At 40.4% G+C, this 23,930-nt stretch overlaps 1 protein-coding gene across 1 annotated transcript; it reads right to left on the bottom strand.

Annotated features, from left to right (window-relative positions):
* Positions 1–20,698: 20,698 nt before the first annotated feature.
* LOC138893686 (uncharacterized) lies at positions 20,699–21,472 on the bottom strand. Its single transcript, XM_070178338.1, has one exon. It carries the CDS (start codon positions 21,470–21,472, stop codon positions 20,699–20,701), a length of 774 nt encoding a protein of 257 aa, XP_070034439.1.
* Between the last annotated feature and the right edge of the window lie 2,458 nt (positions 21,473–23,930).

The following is a 23,930-nucleotide window of genomic DNA, read 5'->3' as shown; positions in this document are numbered from 1 at the left end:
ATACCGCCATAAAATAATAAAAATAAGGCAGAGGAGAATATCGCAGTAAAATAAAGACCGAAATTTAACAAAAATAAAATCATAGAAAGGTAACAGCTCAGTACAGAGAGATAACAACAGGGGATCTCCCAAGGTACCGTCTCGTAGTCTCAAATGTAAATGTGCAGGGGGATCTCCCGGAATACCGTTCCGTAGTCCTAAAGTAAATATGCAAGACAAGGGGGATCTTCCAGATTACCATTCCGTAGTCCCAAAGTAAATATGCAGGGGGAACTCTCGGAATACCGTTCTGTAGTCCTAAAAGTAAATACACAGCCCAAACAATAGAATTTAACAGCTAAAACACGGAATCCTACAATTTAGACTAAGTACAAGTCAAGGAAAAGCAGGAAAATTCACTAAACATGCTGCACGGAGTTCAGATAAGCAATTAAGGCAAGTAGACGTGTTATTCTAATCTAACAGGATACTACACATGCTGATATGACTCAAATAAGAAGGAAACATGTATTTACTTAGCAGAAATCGGGTTTTTACAATAATTAGCCCGTTTACGTACACGGCGCTCACATATCAAAACAATACCAAATCCTAAGGGGAGTTTACCCCACACAAGGTTAGGCAGGCCATTTACCTCGAACCAAGCTCAATCAATCCGTAACAATGCTCTTTCCATGAAAATCTGACTCCGAATGGCGCAAATCTAGTCAAAATCAATTACATATCATAAATATAACTACAAGGAACTAATCTAGCTACTAAAATCAAAGCTAAAGCAAAGAAATTAGAAAATTTCCCTAAAAAGTCTCCCCGGGTCCACGTCTTGGGATCGGGTAAAAGTCACAAAATATGAACACCCATTCACTCACGAGTTCATTCGTACAAAAATCATCCAAATCCGATGTCAAAATCCCAATCAAAGACCAAAATCTTAGTTGAAGAACTTCAACCATTTCCCCCCAAATTTCTCAACCAAATTTATTAATTAGATGATGAAATCAACCATAGATTAGAGGAATATAACCATAATGGAGTTAAAAATCGTTACCCATAAGCTTCCTCTGAAAATCCCTTGAAATATCGCCATAATCCGAGATCTCAAAGTCCTTAAAATTGAAATGAGATAAAACCCTAGATTTGGTCCTATTTCTGCCAGTACACCCACTTCTGCGGGCCTTCAACCGCACCTGCGGAAATACCATCGCAGGTGCGAAAATCACTAAAGGAGGCTAGGACTGCATCTGTGGCAAGGGGGCCGCACCTGTGTGTGCGCGCCTGCAAAGCAGTGTCCGCTTCTACGGTCATTCATCGTGCCTGCGGTTCCCATAATGCATTTGCGGGCATCGCAATGCGGAAATTCCCTCGCACCTGCGATCCCTGGCCACGCCTCCAATCTCCGCTTCTGCGCTTTGTGCGCCGCACGTGCAATCCCACACCTGCGGTCTCCCCGCCGCAGCTACGAAAACACCAGATGCCTGAAGACTTCAGCAACAACACAAATCCAACTTTTGATCCGTTAAGCACGCGAAACTCACCCGAGGCCCCCGGGACCTCAACAAAATATACCAACCAATCCTAAAACACCATACAAACATAGTCGAGCTCTCAAACCACATCAAACAACGCTAAAATCACGAATCATCCTCCGATTCAAACTTAAAGAACTTGAAACTTCCAAATTCGACAACTGATGCCGAAACCAACCAAACCACGTCCGATTGACCCCAAATTTTGCACACAAGTCATATTCAACCCTGCAGACCTACTCCAATTTCCGGAATTGGAATTAGACCCCGATATCAATAAGTCCACTACCGGTGAAAATCTCTAAAACTTCGACTTTCGCCATTTCAAGCCTAAATGAGCTACAGACCTCCAAAACACTATACGGACACGCCCCTAAGTCCAAAATCACCTAACGGAGCTAACGGAACTGACGGAACTCCATTCCAGAATCGTCTTCACACAGTTTTGACTACGATCCAAATCCTAAGGCTTAAACCTCCATAGTGTCCCAAAATACTCCAAAAATCAAAAAGAAACCTCCCGGCAAGTCACAATAGCAGAAATAGATATGTGAGAAGCAGTTAATAGGAGATCGAGGCTATAACTCTCAAAATGATCGATCGGGTCGTTATATCCTCCCTCTCTTATAATAATCGTTTGTCCTCGAACGAGTATAGAGACATACCTTTGACCTTAGCTTTCTGACCTGCCTGTCCAAAATAGCCATTGGCTCCTCAACATAAGATAGATCCTTGTCCAACTGGACTGATATGAAATCCAATACATGAGCCGGATCATCGTGATACTTTCAGAGCATAGAAATGTGGAATACCGAATGAACCCCTGCTAGGATGGGAGGTAAGGCAATCTCATAAGCAACCTCCCCAACACGCCGTAACACCTCAATAGGACCAATGTACTTTGGGCTCAGCTTGCCCTTCTTCCTGAACCTCATAACGCCCTTCATAGGCGATACCCAGAGCAAGACCCACTCTCCAACCATGAACGCTACATCGCGAACCTTCCGGTCCGCATAACTCTTCTGTATGGACTGGGCTATGCGAAGTCAATCCTGAATCACCTTCACCTTATCCAGGGCATCATGGACCAAGTCTGTACCCAATAATCTGGCCTCGCCCGGCTCTAACCAACCCACTGGGGACCGACACCGCCTATCATACAGAGCCTCATATGGTGCCATCTAGATGCTCGACTGATAACTATTGTTGTAGGCAAACTCCGAAAATAGCAAGAACTGATCCCAAGACCCTCCAAACTCCATCACACACGCACGAAGCATATCCTCTAGTATTTGAATAGTGCGCTCGGAGTGTCCGTCCGTCTGAGGGTGAAATGTTGTGCTCAGCTCCACTCGAGTTACCCAACTCATGTTGTATGGCCCTCCAGAACTGTGATGTAAACTGCGTACCTCAGTCAGAGATGATAGATACTGGTACGTGTGAAGCCTGACAATCTTGTGGATGTAGATTCGAGCCAGCTACTCGGAAGAATATGTAGTCATCACAGGAATGAAATGAGCTGACTTGGTCAGCATATCCACAATCACCCAAACTACATCAAACCTCCGTTGAGTCCGTGGGAGTCCAACAACGAAATCCATAGTGATCTACTCCCATTTCCACTCCAGAATCTCTAACTTCTGGAGCAACCCACCCGACCGTTGATGCTTATACTTCACCTGCTGGCAATTTAGGCACCGAGACACATACTCCACTATGTCCTTCTTCATGCTCCTCCACCTGTAATGGTGCCTCAAGTCCTGATACATCTTCGCGGCACCCGGATGAATAGAGTACCGCGAGCTATGAGCCTCCTGAAGAATCAACTCACACAAACCATCTACATTAGGCACACATAGCCTGCCCTGCATCCTCAATACACCATCATCCACAATAGTGACCTCCTTAGCATCACCGTGTTGAACCGTTGCTTTAAGGAAAAGCAGGTGAGGGTCATCATATTGACGCTCCCTGATGCGATCATAAAGAGAAGACCGAGAGGCCATACAATCCAACACTCGACTCGACTCAGAAATATCTAATCTCACAAACTGGCTGGCTAAGGCCTGAACATCTAATGCTAAGGGTCTCTCTACTGCTAGAAGATATGCTAAACTCCCCAAACTCTCTGCCCGGCAACTCAAAGCATCGTCCACCATATTGGCCTTCCCCCGGTGGTACAAAATAGTGATATCATAGTCCTTAAGTAGCTCCAACCACCTTCGTTGATGCAAGTTAAGATCCATTTGCTTGAACAGATATTGCAAACTCCGATGATCGGTGTAAATCTCACAAGGAACACCGTACAAATAGTGCCGCCAAATCTTCAGGGCATGAATAATAGCTGCTAACTCAAGGTCATGAACATGATAGTTTTTCTCATACATCTTCAGCTATTTGGACGCGTAGGCAATCACCTTACCGTCCTGCATCAAAACCGCACCAAGACCAATCCATGACGCATCACAATATACAGTGTAAGACCCCAAACCTGTAGGAAATACCAATACTAGGCTGTAGTCAAAGCCGTCTTGAGCTTCTGAAAGCTCTCCTCATACTCCTCTGTACACCTGAACAGAGCACCCTTCTGGGTCAGCCTGGTTGTAGGTGCTGCAATAGATGAGAATCCCTCTACAAAACGACGGTAATACCCCACCAAACCAAGAAAACTACGGATCTCCGTAGCTGATGACGGTCTAGGCCAACTATGCACTGCTTCCACCTTGATCCCATCACTCGATACTACATGGCCCAAGAATGCCACTGAGTCTAGCCAAAACTCACATTTTGAAAATTTTGCATACAACTTCTTTTCTCTCAAAGTCTGAAGCACAGTCCTCAGGTGCTGCTCATGATCCTCCCGAGTCCGGGAGTACACCAGAATGTCGTCAATAAACACAATGATGAAGGAGTCAAGATAAGGCCGGAACACACTGTGCATCAAATGCATAAAAGCTGCTGGGGCATTGGTCAGCCCAAAAGACATAACAAGAAACTCATAGTGACCATATCGGGTCCTGAAGGCAGTCTTCGGGATATCTGGCTCCCAAATCTTCAACTAATGATAGCCTGAACGTAAGTCAATCTTGGAAAACACCCTAGCACCCTGTAACTGATCAAATAAGTCATCAATACGAGGCAATGGATACCTGTTCTTCACTATAACTTTGTTCAGCTGGCGATAATCAATACACATACGCATAGAAACATTTGTTTTTCACAAACAAGACCGGAGCACCCCAAGGTGACACACTGGGCCGAATGAAACCCTTATCAAGCAACTCATGCAACTGCTCCTTCAGCTCCTTCAACTCAGGAGGAGCCATACAGTATGGAGGAATAGAGATGGGCTGAGTGCCTGGCAACAAATGCCAAAATGAATATCTATGTCGAGTGGCATGCCCGGAAGATCAGCTGAAAATACATCTGGGAAGTCCCTCACTACTGGAACTGACTCAACTATAAAGGTATCAATACTGACATCTCTCACATAAGATAGATACGCGTCACACCCCTTCTCAACCATTCGTTGAGCCTTAAGAAATGAAATATCTCTGTGGGGAGTATACTCTAAGGTACCACTCCACTCTAATCGCGGTAAGCCTGGCATAGCCAGTGTCACGGTCTTAGCGTGACAATCAAGAATAGCATAATGGAGCGACAACCAGTCCATGTCCAAGATAACATCAAAATCTATAATGCAAAGTAATAATAAATCGGGTCTAGTCTCAAAACCACTAAGAGCAATCAAACACCACCGTTATACGCGGTCTACGACAAGAGAATATCTCACAAGAATAGACATATAAATAGGGGAACTCAAAAAATCCCGAGATACGCCAAAATATAGGGAAAAATAAGAGGACACATATGAATATGTATAGCCTGGATCAAATAATACTGATGCATCTCTATGACAGACTGGAACAATACCTGTAATGACAGAGTCGAAAGCAACTGCCTATGTATGAGCCAGAAGAGCATAATACCTGGCCTGGCCTCCCACTCTAGGGCGACCTCGACCCCCCGACCTCCACATCGAGCTAGTTGAGCATGTGGGGTGGTAATTGGTGCTGGAATCATGGCTTGAGGACCCGATGAAGCACGTGGTGGTTGATAAGTCTATCGAGGTGCACCCCTCCTAAGTTTGAGGCAATCCCTCACCATATGGCGAGTGTCGCCACACTTAAAACAACCCCTCAGAGGGCGTGGCTGCTGTGACTGACTCGGGCTAGGTCTACTGGACTGGCCGCTAATAGCACCCCGAGCAGGAGGCACACTAGATAATGGTGGTGCATAATAAGGCTCTTAGGGCCTAGAAAGAGCTGGAACACCACTAGCGGATGGAAGAACTGAATGAACGGGGCTACTCACAGAACCCCTACCATGGTGAGCTACTGAGGCACGAGCTGTAGAATAAGAACCAGTCTCTCGAGACCTCTTGGCCTCTCTCTCCTCTCGGTCCCGGGAAAGAATGCCCCCAATCTACTGTCAATATTCACAACATGTTGATAAGAGATATCCATATCCAACTCCCTGGCCATACTGAATCGGATGCTGGGGTGGAACCCCTCAATGAAGCCACGAATCCTCTCTCGAATCGTGGCAACTAAGGCCGGTGCATGTCGGGCCAAGTCACTAAAACAGACTGCATACTCTGACACAGTCATAGAACCCTGGCGCAACTGCTCAAACTCCGCGTGCCAGGAATACCTGAGGCTCTGAGGGACATAGTCTCTCAAAACCATATCCGAGAACTGAGTCCATGTGAGTGAGGCTGCGTCGTCCGGACTACTCAACTCATAAGCACGCCACCATTGATAGGCTGCTTCTCTAAGCTGGAAAGTGGTAAAAAAAAAAAACACTCGTCTGTGCTACGCCCATAGTACGGAGAATATGATGACACTCCTCCAGAAAACCCTGAACATCCTCTGTAGCTAATCCGCTAAAGGTAGGTGGGTGGTACTTCTTGTACCTCTCAAGTTTGAGTTGCTCCGCCTCCGAAGCCGCTGTCCTGGTTTCATGCTGAACCGGAGCTACCGGCGACATAGGAATGAACTCTGGGGACTGATCAACCTGGACCCTCTACTTAGGAGAGCGGGCTACGGGAGTCTGTGCCCCTCCCCCAGCCTGAGATACGGCGGGAGTTCATGGAATCAATCCAGCCTGAGCTAAGGTGCTAAACATGCTCATGAACTGGGCTAGAGTCTCCTGGAGGGCTGGTACAACAATATGAACCTCCGGTGCCTACTCTCCAGCTGGAGCTGATGGGGGCTCCTCTTTCGCAGCTCGCGCGGGTGCTCTGGCTGCACCACGTGGTCGTTCTCTACCCCGGCCCAGGCCTCTGGTGGCTCTAGCAGGGGGTGTGGGTCCCTGGTCGTCAGATCTCCCGGTACGGGTCCTCACCATCTGTGAGAAAGAATATAATAGAGAATTTTAGAATTGATTCCAATAACTCGCACGACAAGGAATCCAAAGAAGTATGATTGTTCCTAACAGTTCCATAGCCTCCCGAAGATAAGTACAAACGTCTACATACCAATCCGCAAGACTCTAATAAACCGGATTGTGACTCACGATACCTATGAACCTAGAGCTCTAATACCAACTTGTCACGACCCAAATTCTCCCTCCGTGAATCGTCATGATGGCACGTAGTCTTTACGACTAGGTAAACCTAACACTTGCGAAAATGAAATGAAAAACATGAAAATTAACAACTAACAATAACAAATATTTTAAATGAGCAATTGAGATGTTGCTCGGCATATACAATAATCAACTCTCGAAATATACATAACACTCCCAAGACCCAGAACACCGTAAGTCACAAGCTTCTACGAAGTTCTAACTGTTCTATACATTAGTTTCTATAAAAATAAGAGAAGAATCAACATAGGGGGATAGAGCGGGACTCCGAGGATCTGCGGGCGCGAGTAGATGTACCTTGATGTTCTCCGAAAACAGCAGCAACTACAACTAAGGACGAGGCTGGTAAGAGGAACCTCGATCTGCACACGAAAAACATGTGCAGGAAAGGGCGTGAGTACACCACAGCGGTACCCAGTAAGTGCCAAGCCTAACCTCGGCCGAGTAATGACGAGGTCAGGTCAAGGCCCTACTAGTATATATATAATAAAAACAAGGTAGAGGAGGATATCACAGTAAAATAAAAACCAAAATTTAACAAGAATAAAATCATAGAAATGTAACAGCTCAGTACACAGAGATAATAATGGGGGATCTCCCGAGATACCGTCTCGCAGTCCCAAACGTAAATGTGCAGGGGGATCTCCCGGAATACCGTTCTGTAGTCCCAAAGTAAATATGCAAGGCAGGGGGGATCTCCCGGAATACCGTTCTGTATTCCTAAAGTAAATATGCAGGGGGATCTCCAGGAATACCGTTCCGTAGTCCTAAAAGTAAATACACAGCCCAAATAATATACTTTAACAGCTACAACACGAACTCATACAATTTAGACTAAACATGCTGCACGGAGTTCAGATAAGCAATTAAGGCAAGTAGACGTGTTAATCTAATCTAACAGGATACTACACATGCTGATATGACTCAAATAAAAAGGAAACAAATATTTACTTAGCAGAAATCGGATTTTTACAACAATTAGCCTGTGTTCATACTCGTCACCTCACGTACACGGCGCTCACATATCAAAACAGTACCAAATCCTAAGAAGAGTTTACCCCACATAAGGTTAGGCAGGCCATTTACCTCGAACCAAGATCAATCAATCCGTAACAATGCTCTTTCCACAAAAATCCGACTCTGAATGGCCCAAATCTAGTCAGAATCAATTACATATCATAAATATAACTACAAGGAAGTAATCTAGCTATTGAAATCAAAGCTAAAGCAAGAAATTGGAAAATCACCCTAAAGCGTTTTTCCGGGCCCACGTATCAGAATCGGGTAAAAGTCATAAAATATGAACACCCATTCACTCACGAGTTAACTTGTACAAAAATCATCCAAATCCGATGTCAAAATCCCAATCAAAGACCAAATATCTTAGTTGAAGAACTTCTACCATTTTCCCCCAAATTGCTCAACCAAATTTCTTAATTAGATGATAAAATCAACCATAGATTAGAGGAATATAACCATAAAGGAGTTAAGAATCATTACCCACAAGCTTCCTCTGAAAATCCCTCTAAATATCGCCTTAATCCGAGCTCTCAAAGTCCCAAAAATTGAAATGAGATAAAACGCTCGATTTGGTCTTTTTTCTACCAGTAAACCCGCTTCTGCTGGCCTTCAACTGCACATGTGAAAATACCATCGTAGGTGAGAAAATCACTAAAGGGGACTGGGACCGCATCTGTGTCAAAGGGGTCGCACTTGCGTGTGCGCGCCTGCGGAGCACTGTCCGCTTCTTCGATCATTCACTGCGTTTGCGGTTCCTATAACACATATGCGGGCATCGCAGATGCGGAAATCCCTCGCACTTGCGATCCCTGGCCATGCTTTTAATCTCAGCTTCTGCGCTTTGTGTGTCGCACGTGCGATCCCGAACATGCTGTCTCCCCACCGCAGGTGCAAAAACACCAGATGCTTGAAGACTTCAGCAACAACTCAAATTCAACTTTTGATCCATTAAGCACCCGAAACTCACCCGAGGCCCCCGGGACCTCAACCAAACATACAAACCAATCCTAAAGTACCATACGAATATAGTCGAGCCCTCAAACAATATCAAACAACACTAAAATCATGAATCATCCTCCGATTCAAACTTAAAAAACTTGAAACTTCCAAATTCGACAACCGATGCCAAAACTAACCAAACCACGTCCGATTGACCCCAAAATTTTCACACATGTCATATTCAACTCTACACACTTACTCCAACTTCTAGAATTACAATTCGACCTCGATATCAAAAAGTTCACTACCGGTCAAAATCTCAAAAATTTTGACTTTCGCCATTTCAAGCCTGAATGAGCTACAAACCTCCAAAACACTATCCGGACACGTCCCTAAGTCCAAAATTACCTAATGGAGCTAACGGAACTGATAGAACTCCATGCCGAAGTCGTCTTCATACAATTCTGACTACGGACCAAATCCTAAGGCTTAAACCTCCATATAGGAACTAAGTGTCCCAAAACACTCCAAAAACCAAAACGAAACCTCTCGGCAAGTAACAATAGCAAAAATAGATATGGGAGAAGCAGTTAATAGTGGATCGAGGCTATAACTCTCAAAACAACCGGTCGGGTCGTTACACACACCTCATTTTTCCGAAGGATAAGGGAGTTTTTCCAATTAAAGTGACATTAATCGAAATGAGATTATTTATTTATTCAGAGTCGCCACTTGGAATAATTTATGGTGTCCCAAGTCACCTGTTTATTTTAAATCTCAAATTGAGAAAATTTGACTATATTTTTGGTCCGCGAACACAGAAGACTGAGTAAGGAATTCTGTTAACCCGGGAGAAGGTGTGAGGCACTCCCGAGTTCCGTGGTTTTTTAAACAGTCGCTCAACTATTAATAATTGGCCTAATTATCTGATTTATTACATGTTTAAAATCTATTGTGCATTTTTAACTTTATATCCGCTTTTAATAGAATTTTAATTACTTTTGGGATTCATGAAATTTATTTGAACAAGTCGCGATGTCGCGCACTCGTTTGTTTTTGTACATATTACGAATCGCGTCACGTGAAACGTACCGCGATCTACAACATATTAATTTTATTATTATTATTATTATTATTATTATTATTATTATTATTATTATTATTATTATTATTATTATTATTATTATTATTATTATTATGATGTTAAGTTTTGGTCGAGTCACATGAAACACACACTCGAATTGGGGTTTATGTATCATGATCATGACACTGGAACTGTACCCATAGTCACGATGATTTATTATTAATCGCGCCTAAAGCAAGCTACGATGTTCATGATTATCCTCCTAAACAAATTTGAGATTGTTTGTGAGGTCATGAATTATGAAATTATCTATGGGAAAGTGTAGTAATTAGTTATGAAAATGTGGGCTAGCTTTTTGCCGGTCTATTGTGTTGGGCTTGGCAATTTGAATTTATTTGAGCCCAATTGTGATTCTTACTAATCTGACCAAACCAAACCCTCATGGCACATTTACCAAAATCTTTTGAAGCATATTAGCAACAACATTTAGCTAAAACGGCTCTAACATAAAACTTATGAATTACTTACCAGATTCAAAATATAGTGAGTAATCAAAAATAGACCTTCACAAATTGGGAAGCTATTTCTCTCAAACCATGAGTTTCAGAAAATTACTTCAGAACTTTTTCTAACCAAATATCATATCCAACCAAACAAAATACAGTGAATTCATTTTTTACCTAATCTAAAGTAAGCCAACAAAAATCACTACTCATAATTATTAACGGTCAATTTCATCTTACTAACATTAAATCATCAATCATGCTTCAAGATAAACAAACCAACTAACCTTAAACAAACACGGAATAGAGTACAATTAAACCACTAGACATTGACTGAAAGAACTAATAAATCACAGTTTGCGTAATCGTTAGACAGAAGGCAAAGAACATGACAAAGCTAAGCATAGAAAAGGAACAGACCTTTTATATATGAAAACTTATGGATTACAAAGATGGAAATTTGATGAGAAAACTCGACCAAGCTAAACCAGCAACAAGGGACTCGTCGGCAAACTAATGCACATGAGTTTCCAGTTCAAGACAAGCAACAATCGCAGCAAAACAACTTCAATTAGAGCTTCGATAACTTTTTGTAGATCCGAAGAAGAGAGTTTTAAAAGTATTTCGGCAATCTATTCCTTTCGGATTTCTTCGAATTTCCAGCGCCTCTTTTGTTTTTTGCTTCTTCTTTTATGTTATTTCAGATCTTCGTTTGGATGTTTCTGGGTGTGTGTGAGAGAGTTGGTGCGGGTGAATATGTAGATGAGAGAGTGAAGAAGGAGAGAGGGAAGGCGAGTTGGGCATTTTTGTGAGTGATGAAGAGGAAGCGATGTCGTTTTGGTATAAACGGCGTCATTTAAGGGACTGGGCTAGGCGGGTGTGAATTGTTGGGCGGGTATTTGAGATGAAGAACTGGGCCGCTACATTTGGCCCAGTTTGTTTGAAACCTTAGCAAGCCCTTCTCCTTCTTTCTTCTTTATTCGACTTTTGCAAAATTAGCCACTTTGGACTCAAATTTTAATTAAATCCAATCTGTGTGGCTAAACTATTTTATATATTTTACTTACTGATTGACTAATGACCTAATTAATTAACTAACTTAAGAATGCATTTATTTTTATTTTTAGATATTTAAATAATATATTTAACAATGTAATTAAATCCTAAAATGCAATTTAAAATCTAAAATGCTATGAAATTAAGATTTGAATATTTTTATGATTTTTATGATTTACGATATTCCTAACATGCATAAACAATGTGAATAAATGTAAAACAAATAAATAAAAACTCCTAAAATTCATACAAATAATTAAAATTATTTTTGGATTATTGTTTAGGAGTAATTTTCTATGTGGGGCAAAATTTAGGTGCTCACAGCTGCCCCTCTTTTCTCGAGAACATGAAGAGTTTTTGGGCAAAGATAAAGTGAGCAATCATGAACAATTTTTGACCGTTTGATACTCCTTTTGGAAGCATTTTAAAAAGGTTTGACCAAACCTTGCTTCGGAGATTGCCTACATATCCTTGGCTATAAAGAAATCAGGTAAGTGTAGTTCTGGGAATTTTGGTAGCTGGGACTACCGAAAAACTGTGATTTCACTGTTGTTGCTGCTTGCTGAGCTCCTTATTACACCAAAATCAAAATGAAAAAGAGACTGAACAAGCTTATCAGCTACGAGTTACAAGATTCCTATCTATGAGTGTTCTGAAGCTTGATCTTGAGTCTTGGATGGTTCTTCACGCAGACTCTGATCTAAATCTTGATGCTTGCTAGCTGTAGGTGCTAGTTCATTCTTCTATGATTTCTTCGGATAAAAAAGGGACATGCAAAGCTCATGACTTCAGTCATGTCTTGAGCAGTCCAAATCCTTTCATCCGCTTCTGCATTTTGGATTTACTTTTTTTTTCTTTCTTTCCTTTTCTTTATTTTGGATTGAGACTTCTTCTTTTGGTCATCTCGAACCCTGTGCCTCAAGGTAAAACCTTCTCCAACACCAAAACAAACAAACAAACGAAATTTTCTGCCCCATTTTTCACTAGAAAAATTTCGTGAGTTATTTGTAACAAAACTCTATACTATTTCATAATTTGAAAGCAATAAAAGGTCAGGATTTATGCACCCTGAGAAGACATGATTCTTTGGGAATGGTGTACCCTGATTGCCAAAATGGTACTTCAACTAAGGATTGGTGTACCTTATGGTGGAGAAATACGATGAGGGAATGGTGTTCCCTATGTTAGCAATGATATGGTGCACCCTGCATTTAAGATCAAATCAACTAGGGAGTGGAGATCATATGTTGGAAAAAGAAGACTAGGGAGTGGAGACCCTATGTCTAAAATAAAATCAACTAGGGAGTGGAGACCCTATGTTAGAAAAGAGATTAGGGAGTGGAGACCCTATGTCTAAAATAACTTCAACTAGGGAGTGGAGACCCTACGTCTAAAATAACTTTAACTAGGGAGTGGAGACCCTATGGCTAAAATAAAATCAACTAGGGAGTGGAGACTCTATATTGGAAAAAAGACTAGGGAATAAAGACCATATGTCTAAAATAACGTCAACTAAGGAGTGGAGACCCTATGTTGGAAAGGAGACTAGGAAGTGGAGACCCTATGTCTAAAATAAAATCAACTAGGCAGTGGTGGAGACCCTATGTCTAAAATAAAATCAACTAGGTAGTGGTGGAGACCCTATGTCTAAAATAAAATCAACTAGGTAGTGGAGACCCTATGTTGGAAAAGAGATTAGGGAGTGGAGACCCTATGCCTAAAATAAATTCAACTAGGGAGTGGAGACCCTATGTAGGAAAATGTAGCTAGGGATTGGAGATCCTATACTACCATGATTTTAAACTTTCTTTCTTACTTTTTCTTTTATTTAAGAGAATGAGTAAAATGCGAGAGAGAATTTGGAGAAAACTTCCCTTTTTGGAGTTGTTGCTGCAAAGCTGTTTTTAGCCCTTGCGCAATTTCTTTTTGGTTGCACCTGCTTCTTGCAAGGTTGCTTTTAGATTGAACTTGTTTCCTGTTTTTTTCAAACAAAGAACAATTTGTCAGTTTGAAACGGTGGTTGGTTTTGTGGCCTTGAATATTTCAGTCACTTGAAATCGGCCCGACTTCTTTGATGATGATTTCAACTACAACTGGTTGTTTCCTGAGGATCGATTTCATTTTTGGCCAGGGAGAACCTTTGGCTTTTCCAAACCTTGACATGATGGTTGGTCATGTGGGACATAAACTTTTTCAACTTTATTTTGCCTGCGTGGGCATTTCAATCCGATTTCCTTCTTTCAATTTTTAACTCCAGGGCATTGGGGAAACTTTGGCTCTTCAAACATTGCCAAGACGGTTAGCCACTTGGGACTTAACCTTTTCAACTTCATTTTGGCATTATAGGCACTTCAATTTGATTTCTTTCTTTCAAGAGTTTTTGATTTCGAAACGTCGGCCGCCATGGCCAGTCGGGGTCAACTTGATGCCCCTGCCTAGGTTGGGTGCCTTTTTGCATATTAGCTTGTATCAAATGAGAACCCTATAAATCAGTCTTACCATACCTTCTTCGTCTTAGTTTCGGAACAGAGTTAGATCGAAAAGGACTCAAAGAAAAATAACAATGGAATGGACAATGAATTTAGACAAAAGGTATCCCTTTCGGGGAAAAAGAAGATGAACTTATCTGGAGTACATGCAGACTTCAATGAACATGACATGCCTCTGGCACTGGATGCCTGATCTGTGTAAACCGTCCGACTCTCAGAAATTTATCACAACTTTTTCCTCGAAACCGAGAAACCTTGCCTAGGATTGTGTCGAATCCAATGACTGTGGGGATCCTCTTCTAAGATCAATGGCGCCTTATAGTGCTCTTTGCGAGTTTTTACTAACAAGACTCTCTTATTTTAATATCTCTGCTTACCATCACCTTACGGTACCTGTGAGGGTTTACACCAATAAAACTCTCTCATTTTATTTCTCTCATTTGGATGTATCATATCCAAGTGGTTGTGTTCTCCAATTCTTGAACATTCTCGTTGATTGATCGGAAGGACTTTGAAAAGTATTTGGGTGAAAATGATTTAAATTGAATTACAAATTTGGAACCTTTCGGGCGAAACCATCGCTGAATCATTAAAACATCAGCCTCAGTTTCACTTTTGGGGGAATTTAGATTTTTATTTTGGTGTGACTGAACCCCAGAGAGAGGCTGCCGACGTATCCTTTCGGAATCAAGTCGAACGTAGTTCAAGCAACTTTGTTTTTGATTTTCTTTTGTTTTTATTTTCTTTTATTTATTTTTCTTTTCTTTTTCCTTCTTCTTCTTTTTTTTTTAAATTTCTTTTTTCTTTTTTTATTTTTGTTTGTTTTTCCTTTTTTTATTCAACAATACTTTCAGGTTCCAAAGAAGGTAATTAAAGAAAGGTAATCGGCTCAAAGCGTTGGCAAAAGGGTTAATGGTGTTTGGGTAGCGAGAATAAACGCCTTCTTCATCCCAACCGGAGAACATTAATGTTATATAGAGGATTTAACATTAATGTTAAATAAAGACCGATTTCATTTCTGGCCCCGAAGAACCTTTGGCTTTTCCAAACTTTGCCATGATGGTTGGTCACGTCGGACTTAACCTTTTTCGACTTTATTTTGCTTTCATGGGCATTTCAATCTGATTTCCTTTTTTTAATTTTTAACTTCAGAGCATTGGGGAACCTTTGGCTATTCAAACTTTATCAAGATGGTTAGCCACTTGGGACTTAACCTTTACAACTTCATTTTTTCCTTATAGGCACTTCAATTTGATTTCTTTCTTTCAAGAGTTTTTGATTTCGAAGTGTCGGCCGCCATGGCCAGTCAGGGTCAACTTGATGCCCCTACCGAGGTTGGGTGCCTTTTTGCATATTAGCTTGTATCAAATGAGAACCATGTAAATCAGTCTTACTATACCTTCTTCGTCTTAGTTTCAGAACAAAGTTAGATTGAAAGGGATTCAAAGAAAAATAATAATGGAATGGACAATGAATTTAGACAAAAGATATCCCTTTCGGGAAAAGGAAAGACAGACTTATCTGGAGTACATGCGGAATTCAATGAACATGACATGCCTTTGGAACTATATGCGTGATCTGTGTAAACTGTCCGACTCTCAGAAATTCATCACAACTTTTGCCTCGAAATCGAGAAATCTTGCCCAAGATTGTGTCGAATCCAATGATTGTGGGTATCCTCTTCTTCGATCAATGGCGCCCTTTGCGGGTTTTCACCAACTGACCTTTCTCACTTCTCTTCTCACCATCGCCTTATAGTGCTTTTTGTGAGTTTTCACTAAAAGGACTCTCTCATTTTAATTTCTCTGCTTACCATTGCCTTACGGTGCCCGTGAGGGTTTTCACCAATAAGACTCTCTCATTTTCTTTCTCTCATTTGGTTGTATCAGATCCAAGTGGTTGTATCCTCCAATTCTTGAACATTCTCGTTGATTGATCGGAAGGACTTTGAAAAGGATTTGGGTGAAAATGATTTGAATTGAATTACAACTTTGAAACCTTTCAGGCAAAACCATCGCCGAATCATTATAACATCTAACTCAGTTTCACTTTTGGGGGAATTTGGATTTTTGTTTTGGTGTGATTGAACCCCAAAGAGAGGCTGCCTACGTATCTTTTCGGAATCAAGTCGAACATAGTTCAGGCATTCTGGGACCGTTAAATGGCATTAGAGGGTATCCGCATGGGATAAACAGGTTGAGCACAAGGTTTTGGTAGCCTCGCTTGACCTGAGGATCAACTCAGGGAACCCAGGGATGGCACTCGGCGGTTCCCTACTATTAGACCAGACATCCCACATTACCATCATGCGGAGACGCAACATCCTATTCTTTTCAGCAATTGTTGATTCCGATTGTGGACCGATGTTGGGCTATCCTCAGGATCGATAATTGGTAGATGACTGTCGGAGGTCATAGGAACCTTGCACATACCAACCTTGTTAGTTTTGAGACACTTAATATATAGGAAATCGCACATTGCGATGCAATGCACCTAACAGTTAAACTCTTCTACCATGTTTTTGAACGGTTGCGCGTTTCATCCGAGCCATTAGATGTCCCTTTTTACTTTGTACCTCTTTTATTTCTTTCCACTCTCTTTTCTCTTCTTTTCTTTTTTTTTTCTTTCACATCTTGATTTTCTCTGTTTGTTGTTTTCGCTCTTTGTTTTTCTCTATTATTTTTGTCACCCTTTTCTTTCTTTTCTCAATTTTTCTTTCTTTCTTTCCCTTTTTTGCGGTTTATTTTTCACTTAATTTGTTTATGGCTATGACCAAATCCGATGGGGATTACCTACGTGTCATGACGCCGCATGAATCATATCATTACGTAGTTCAGGAAACAAATGGCTCCTAATCATGGGAAAATAATTCGGATTTTTTATTTTGAATAAATTCTTTTTTCTTTTCGAAAGAAAGACTTCTAAAAATTCTTTTCTTTTGTTTTAAACTTTGGGAATTTCAAAAGTAAAGAGAAAACATTTTTGTTTGAATATTCATTCATTTTCTCTTTTTCTAAAGAAGAAAAAAAATATTTTTGGATTTAGAATGTTGCCTCTGAATTTCGGAAAAGGGACTTTTAAGAAAATATTTCGGCTTTTTGAGTTTTCTTTTTAGTTTACGAAAGTACTTTTGAAGAAAAGCGAAAATATTTTTGGACTTAAATTTTTCAATTTTTATAACATGTACGAAAGAAAGACTTCTAAAGAAGAAAAATAATATTTTTAGATTTTTGTTTCTGATTTGTTTTTTAAATTTTTGGGAAAAATACATCAAAATAAAGGAAGCCCGTATTTTGGATTTTGATTTTTGATTGATTTTTTTATTTCTTTTTTTTTTCGTATAAAAGACTTCGGAAAGAAGGAAAATAGTTTTTTTGGGTTTAAAATCCTTTATTTTTGAATTTTCTAAGAAAAGACTTCTAAAAAAGGAATTAAAAGAAACTTTTTTTTGGATTTTTTAAAAAAAGCTTGGCGCCAGAACCGATAAAGTTTGCCTACGTATCTCACATCCGGTGAGAATCAGACCCGTATAGTTCGATCAGAAGCGGGAAAGTTTTCAAAATCTTAGTATATTTTTCAACATATTTAGAGTAAAATTAGGCAGTTTGATTTTTGAACAAAGGGATCTTATGAGAACCATGTGAATTTCACTCTCTTATTCTCCCTCTCTTGTTTTTTTTTTAATTTTGTTTCCCTATGCTAAAAGTCGGTCAACATACAAACCAGATCAAATAAATGTACAAGTAGCACGTAAGATGCATCAGGATGGTCTTTTTAGTTTCGGGTACACCTGTCCTAGACTGACCCAACCCCTGTGTTGAGTCCCCAAAGTCAAATGCACGTGATGCAAATAAACAATTTGTCAGTTTGAAACGGTGGTTGGTTTTGTGGCCTTGAATGTTTCAGTCACTTGATAGTAGCCCGACTTCTTTGATGATGATTTCAATTGAAATTGGTTGTTTCCTGAAGACCGATTCCATTTCTGGACCCGAAGAACCTTTGGCTTTTCCAAACCTTTCCATGATGGTTGGTCACGTCGGACTTAACCTTTTTCGACTTTATTTTGCTTTCGTGGGCATTTCAATCTGATTTCCTTTTTTTAATTTTTAACTTCAGAGTATTGGGGAACCTTTGGCTATTCAAACTTTGCCAAGACGGTTAGCCACTTGGGACTTAACCTTTATAACTTCATTTTTTCCTTATAGGCACTTTAATTTGATTTCTTTCTTTCAAGAGTTTTTGATTTCGAAGCGTCGGCCGCCATGGCCAGTCAGGGTCAACTTGATGCCCCTGCCGAGGTTGGGTGCCTTTTTGCATATTAGCTTGTATCAAATGAGAACCATGTAAATCAGTCTTACCATACCTTCTTCGTCTTAGTTTCAGAACAAAGTTAGATTGAAAGGGATTCAAAGAAAAATAATAATGGAATGGACAATGAATTTAGACAAAAGGTATCCCTTTCGGGAAAAGGAAAGACAGACTTATCTGGAGTACATGCGGAATTCAATGAACATGACATGCCTTTGGGACTATATGCGTGATCTGTGTAAACTGTCCGACTCTCAGAAATTCATCACAACTTTTGCCTCGAAATCGAGAAACCTTGCCCAAGATTGTGTCGAATCCAATGATTGTGGGTATCCTCTTCTTCGATCAATGGCGCCCTTTGCGGGTTTTCACCAACTGACCTTTCTCACTTCTCTTCTCACCATCGCCTTATAGTGCTTTTTGCGAGTTTTCACTAAAAAGACTCTCTCATTTTTGTTTTTTATTTTCTTTTGTTTTTCTTTTCTTTTATTTCTTTTTCTTTTCTTTTTCTTCTTCTTTTTTATTTTTTTATTTCTTTTTTTATTTCTTTTTTCTTCTTTTCTTTTTGTTTGTTTTTCCTTTTTTTTCAACAACACTCTCAGGTTCCAAAGAAGGCAACTAAAAAAAGGTAACCGGCTCAATGGGTTGGCAAAATGGTTAATGGTATTTGGGTAGCGAGAATGAAAGCCTTCTTTATCCCAACAAGAGAACATTAATGTTATATAGAGGATTTAACATAGTACCTTTTGACAGCACCTGCGTTGACAGTTGTTTCTGAGACATTTGCTTCGATGTTTTCCCAAGTACCATGCTCTCTTTTGGCAGTACTCTTGTTACAATGTATGGATCTTTCCAATTTGGAGACAATTTTTCTTTAATTGTTCCGATTCTTTGTTTTATTTCCTTAAACATATCTTCTTTGCATTCTGATTCTTGATTTATTATTTCGAAGTCTGACATCGTTTTAGGATCTGGGCATAAAGTGTGCAAGCATGTCATATTATTAAAATCTGAATTTAACAGAACTGAAAAGAGAATAAGAAAAGTGATAAGATTAATAAAGAGACATTCCTGGACAATGAAATATTAATTTCATTTGATTTGTTTTGATTTTTTTTTACATTTTAAAGAAAGAAGGGTTTACATCGGAAAGTAAGACAATAAAGTAAAACATCCGGATCACAACCTGAGATAATCCGGACGTAGAAAGGATAGCAATACTGGATATCGAGACTTCCGTCTGATGGGGAACTTTCAAGCTTGGCGACCATTTTTTGGCTTTTCTTCTGTCTCGGCAATGACTGCAATGGCCTTCAGTGCCGAATCAAATTCCTCATCTTCACAAATCATTCCAGCTACCGACCCATTGGTGTGAGTGGGCAGGGGATTGTTTATCATATTAGGGTCTTTTTCATCCCTAAGCACTATTGCCAGGACCTCGATGAGGTCTTCCATTGTTATTTTAAGAGTCCAACACTCTTCAGTATCATGTCCCACTGCTACAGAGTGGTATTCACATCTAGTATCAGCTCAGTGTGAAGGGGACTCGGGGTTCAGCCGGTTCGGAGCCACTGGCTGCAGCAGACCTAACCTGATTAGCTTTTGGAACAAGCTTGAATACGATTCACCAATGGGGGTGAACGGATTCCTTATAAGGGGTTCACTTGGGGCGAGGATTGTATTGGGGAACATTTGGTTGGGGATTATACGGAGCTTGGTAAGGATGGGCATTTCTGGGAGGTGGAGCTTGGTTTTGTGTATAATGTTGTGGCCGCATGTAAGATTGTGCGTTCATCACCGCATATAGAGGCGGTGTCGCGGCATAAGCAACTTCTTGATCGGGATAATAGTGTTGTGGGACCTTAGGAAGCATATATGATTGGCTGAATGCCCTGCGGGTGCCCTTCGAGCTCGAAGCCATCATGGCTCCCTCTTCTCTCCAGTTTCTGTTCATCAAACCCTTCGAACCATTCTGAACGTCCTGTGATGTGGCCTTAAATATAGTATAACTCAAGATTCTGCCTATTTTAACCCATTTTCAACTATTTCCCCAATTTTGATAGCCTCGGAGAATGACTTACCCATAGCGGGCATCATGTTCTGGAAGTAGTCCGCCTCTTGGGCCTATAGGAAGACCACAACTATTTCTGCTTCATCCATTGGAGGCTTTACCCTAGCAGCTTGCTCACGCCATTTGACAACATATTCACGAAAACTTTCCGCGGTTTTCTTTTTCAAATTGGTCACAGAGTTTCTGTCAGGAGCGATGTCCATATTATACTGGAACTGGCGGATAAAATCTCGGGCCAGATCGTCCCACACATGCCAATGGGTAATTTCTTGATCCCTATACCACTCAGAAGCGATTCTAATGAGGCTTTCTCCAAAATAGGCCATTAGCAGCTCCTTTTTTCCACCAGCACCCCATAGTTGGTTACAATACTGTTTTAGATGAGCGATCGAGTCTCTGTGCCCATCGTACTTTTCAAATTTTGGTGTTTTGAAGCCAGTCGGCAAGTGAATATGGGGGAACATACACATGTCGGAGTATGAAACACTCTTTTGGCCACTCAGGCCTTGCATGTTTTTCAGGCTTTGTTCTAGGCTTTTCATCTCTCGAGCCATTTCCTCTTGCTCGGGATTTGTGAGAACCTTTTCTTGCTCCACCGAGAAATCATATTGCAGAGGTTGAGTAAAGGAGTACGGAGTCACATATGTTATTTCTGGTTGAAACTGTGGATTCTGAAAGGTGAACATTGGAGGCTCAACATACGGCCGTGGTATAGTTGGTTGTAATGTGGTGCAGAGTGGTGCTGCAGAGAACATTACTGGCGGTTCCTTTGAAGCAGGCGCTTGGGGGCGAACCACAGAAGGCATTTCGGGACCGTTAAACGGCATTGGAGGGTATCCGCACGGGATAAACAGGTTGAGCACGGGGGGTTTGGTAGCCTCACCTGACCTGGGGATCAACTTAAGGAACCCAGGGATGGCACTCAGCGGTTCCCTACCATTAGACCAGGCGTCCCACATTTCCATCATGCGGAGACGCAACATCCTATTCTTTTCAGCAATTGATGATTCTAGTTGTGGACCGATGTTGGGCTATCCTCAGGATCGATAATTGGTAGATGATTGTCGGAGGCCATAGGAACCTTGGCTTTAGATCTTGTGATGTATGGATGATAAGCCAGATTACCAACAAAACCAACTACCTGAACAGAACCTGGCTAATTTGCACACACCAACCTTGTTAGTTTTGAGACACTTAACATATAAGAAATCGCACGTTGGGATGCAATGCACCTAACAATTAAACGCTTCTACCTTGTGTTTGAATGGTTGCGTGTTTCATCCCAGCCATTAAATGTCCCTTTTCACTCTGTACCTCTTTTATTTCATTTCCACTCTCATTTTCTTTTCTCTTTTTTTTCTTTCACATCTTGATTTTCTCTCTCTTTGTTGTTTTCGCTCTTTATTTTTCTTTGATATTTTTGTAACTCTTTTCTTTCTTTTCTCAATTTTTCTTTATTTCTTTCCCTTTTTTTGCGGTTTCTTTTTCACTCAATTTGTTTATGGCTATGATCGAATCCGATGGGGATTGCCTAGGTATCATGAGGCTACATGAATCAGATCATTACGTAGTTCAGGAAACAAATGGCTCCAAATCATGGAAAAATAATTCGGATTTTATATTTTAAAAATTTCTTTTTTTTCGAAAGTAAGCCTTCTAAAAATTCTTTTCATTTGTTTTGGATTTTGGGAATTTCAAAAGTAAAGAGAAAACATTTGTGTTTAAATTTCCATTCATTTTCTCTTTTTCTAAAGAAGAAAGAAAATATTTTTGGATTTTGAATGTTGCCTCTGAATTTCGGAAAAGGGACTTTTAAGAAAATATTTAGGCCTTTTGAGTTTTCTTTTCAATTTACAAAAGTACTTCTGAAGAAAAGCGAAAATATTTTTGGACTTCAAATTTTTAATTTTTATAACATGTACGAAAGAAAGACTTCTAAAGAAGAAAAAGAATATTTTTAGATTTTTGTTTCTGATTTATTTTTGCATTTTTGGGAAAAATACATCAAAATAAAGGAAACCAGTATTTTGGATTTTGATTTTTGATTGATTTTTTTTTATTTCCGTATGAAAGACTTCGGAAAGAAGGAAAATATTTTTTTGGGGTTTAAAATCCTTTTTTGTTTTGAATTGTCTAAGAAAAGACTTCTAAAGAAGGAATTAAAGGAAATTGTTTTTGGATTTTTTTTAAAATATTGTGGCCAGAACCGATGAGGTTTGCCTACGTATTTCACATCCTGTGAGAATCAGACCCGCGTAGTTCGATCAGAAGCGGGGAAGTTTTCAAAATCTTAGTCTATGTTTCAACACCTTTTGAGTAAAATCAGGCAGTTTGATTTTTGAACAAAGGGATCTTATGAGAACTAGGTGAATTTCACTCTCTTATTCTCCCTCTCTAGTTTTTTTTTTCAATTATCTTTCCCTATTTTAAAAGTCGGTCAACATACAAACTAGATCAAACAAATGTACAAGTAGCATGTAAGATGCATCAGGATGGTCTTTTTAGTTTCGGGCACACCTGTCCTAGACGGACCCAACCCCTGTGTTGAGTCCCCAAAGTCAAATGCACATGATGCAAATAAACGTTCCTACTAGGGATCCGACATGAGGCTATGTTATTCTAGGTTTGAATCCTAGAGTGTGTTGTTCTAGACCTGACTTATCCGAGCGGACAACTCGAGCCTGGAAGGGGGGAGAGGGGGAGGGGGCAACGTATCGGGAACCAAAAGTCCATCCAACTTTGTAACTGATCCAATCCTCGTTCTAAATTAGGGTATGGCGCTAATAGAAAAGAAGTCACGCCATCGTGCACTTCCCAGAAGATTTAGAAGATTTAGAGAGAAAAAGGGTTTCGTAACAGTTTTATATACAGCTTAAGCAATATCAAAGCGGTAAAAAGCGGCAATTAGCACATTAGGCTCAACCACGTAAAAAATCAGATAATAAACAAATCCAAGTATAACAGTTATTCTAAGCTCGAATTCTGAACCCTGAACCCGAAGTTCTGGGTTCGTGTCCCCAATAGAGTCGCCAGAGTTATCACACCTTCTTTTTCCGAAGGATAAGGGAATTTTTTCAATTAAAGTGACATTAATGAAAATGAAATTATTTATTTATTCAGAGTCTCCACTTGGAATAATTTATGGTGTCCCAAGTCACCGATTTATTTTAAATCCCAAATCAAGAAATTTGACTCCAGTTTTGGTCCACGAACACAGAAGACCGAGTAAGGAATTCTGTTATGTCAGGAGAAGGTGTGAGGTACTCCCGAGTTCCGTAATTTTAG

This window comes from Nicotiana tomentosiformis, chromosome 6 (assembly GCF_000390325.3).
Source record: "Nicotiana tomentosiformis chromosome 6, ASM39032v3, whole genome shotgun sequence".
Lineage (NCBI taxonomy): Eukaryota > Viridiplantae > Streptophyta > Magnoliopsida > Solanales > Solanaceae > Nicotiana > Nicotiana tomentosiformis.
The sequence above is the reverse complement of the archived record's forward strand: the minus strand, read 5'-3'. Positions and strand labels throughout refer to the sequence as shown.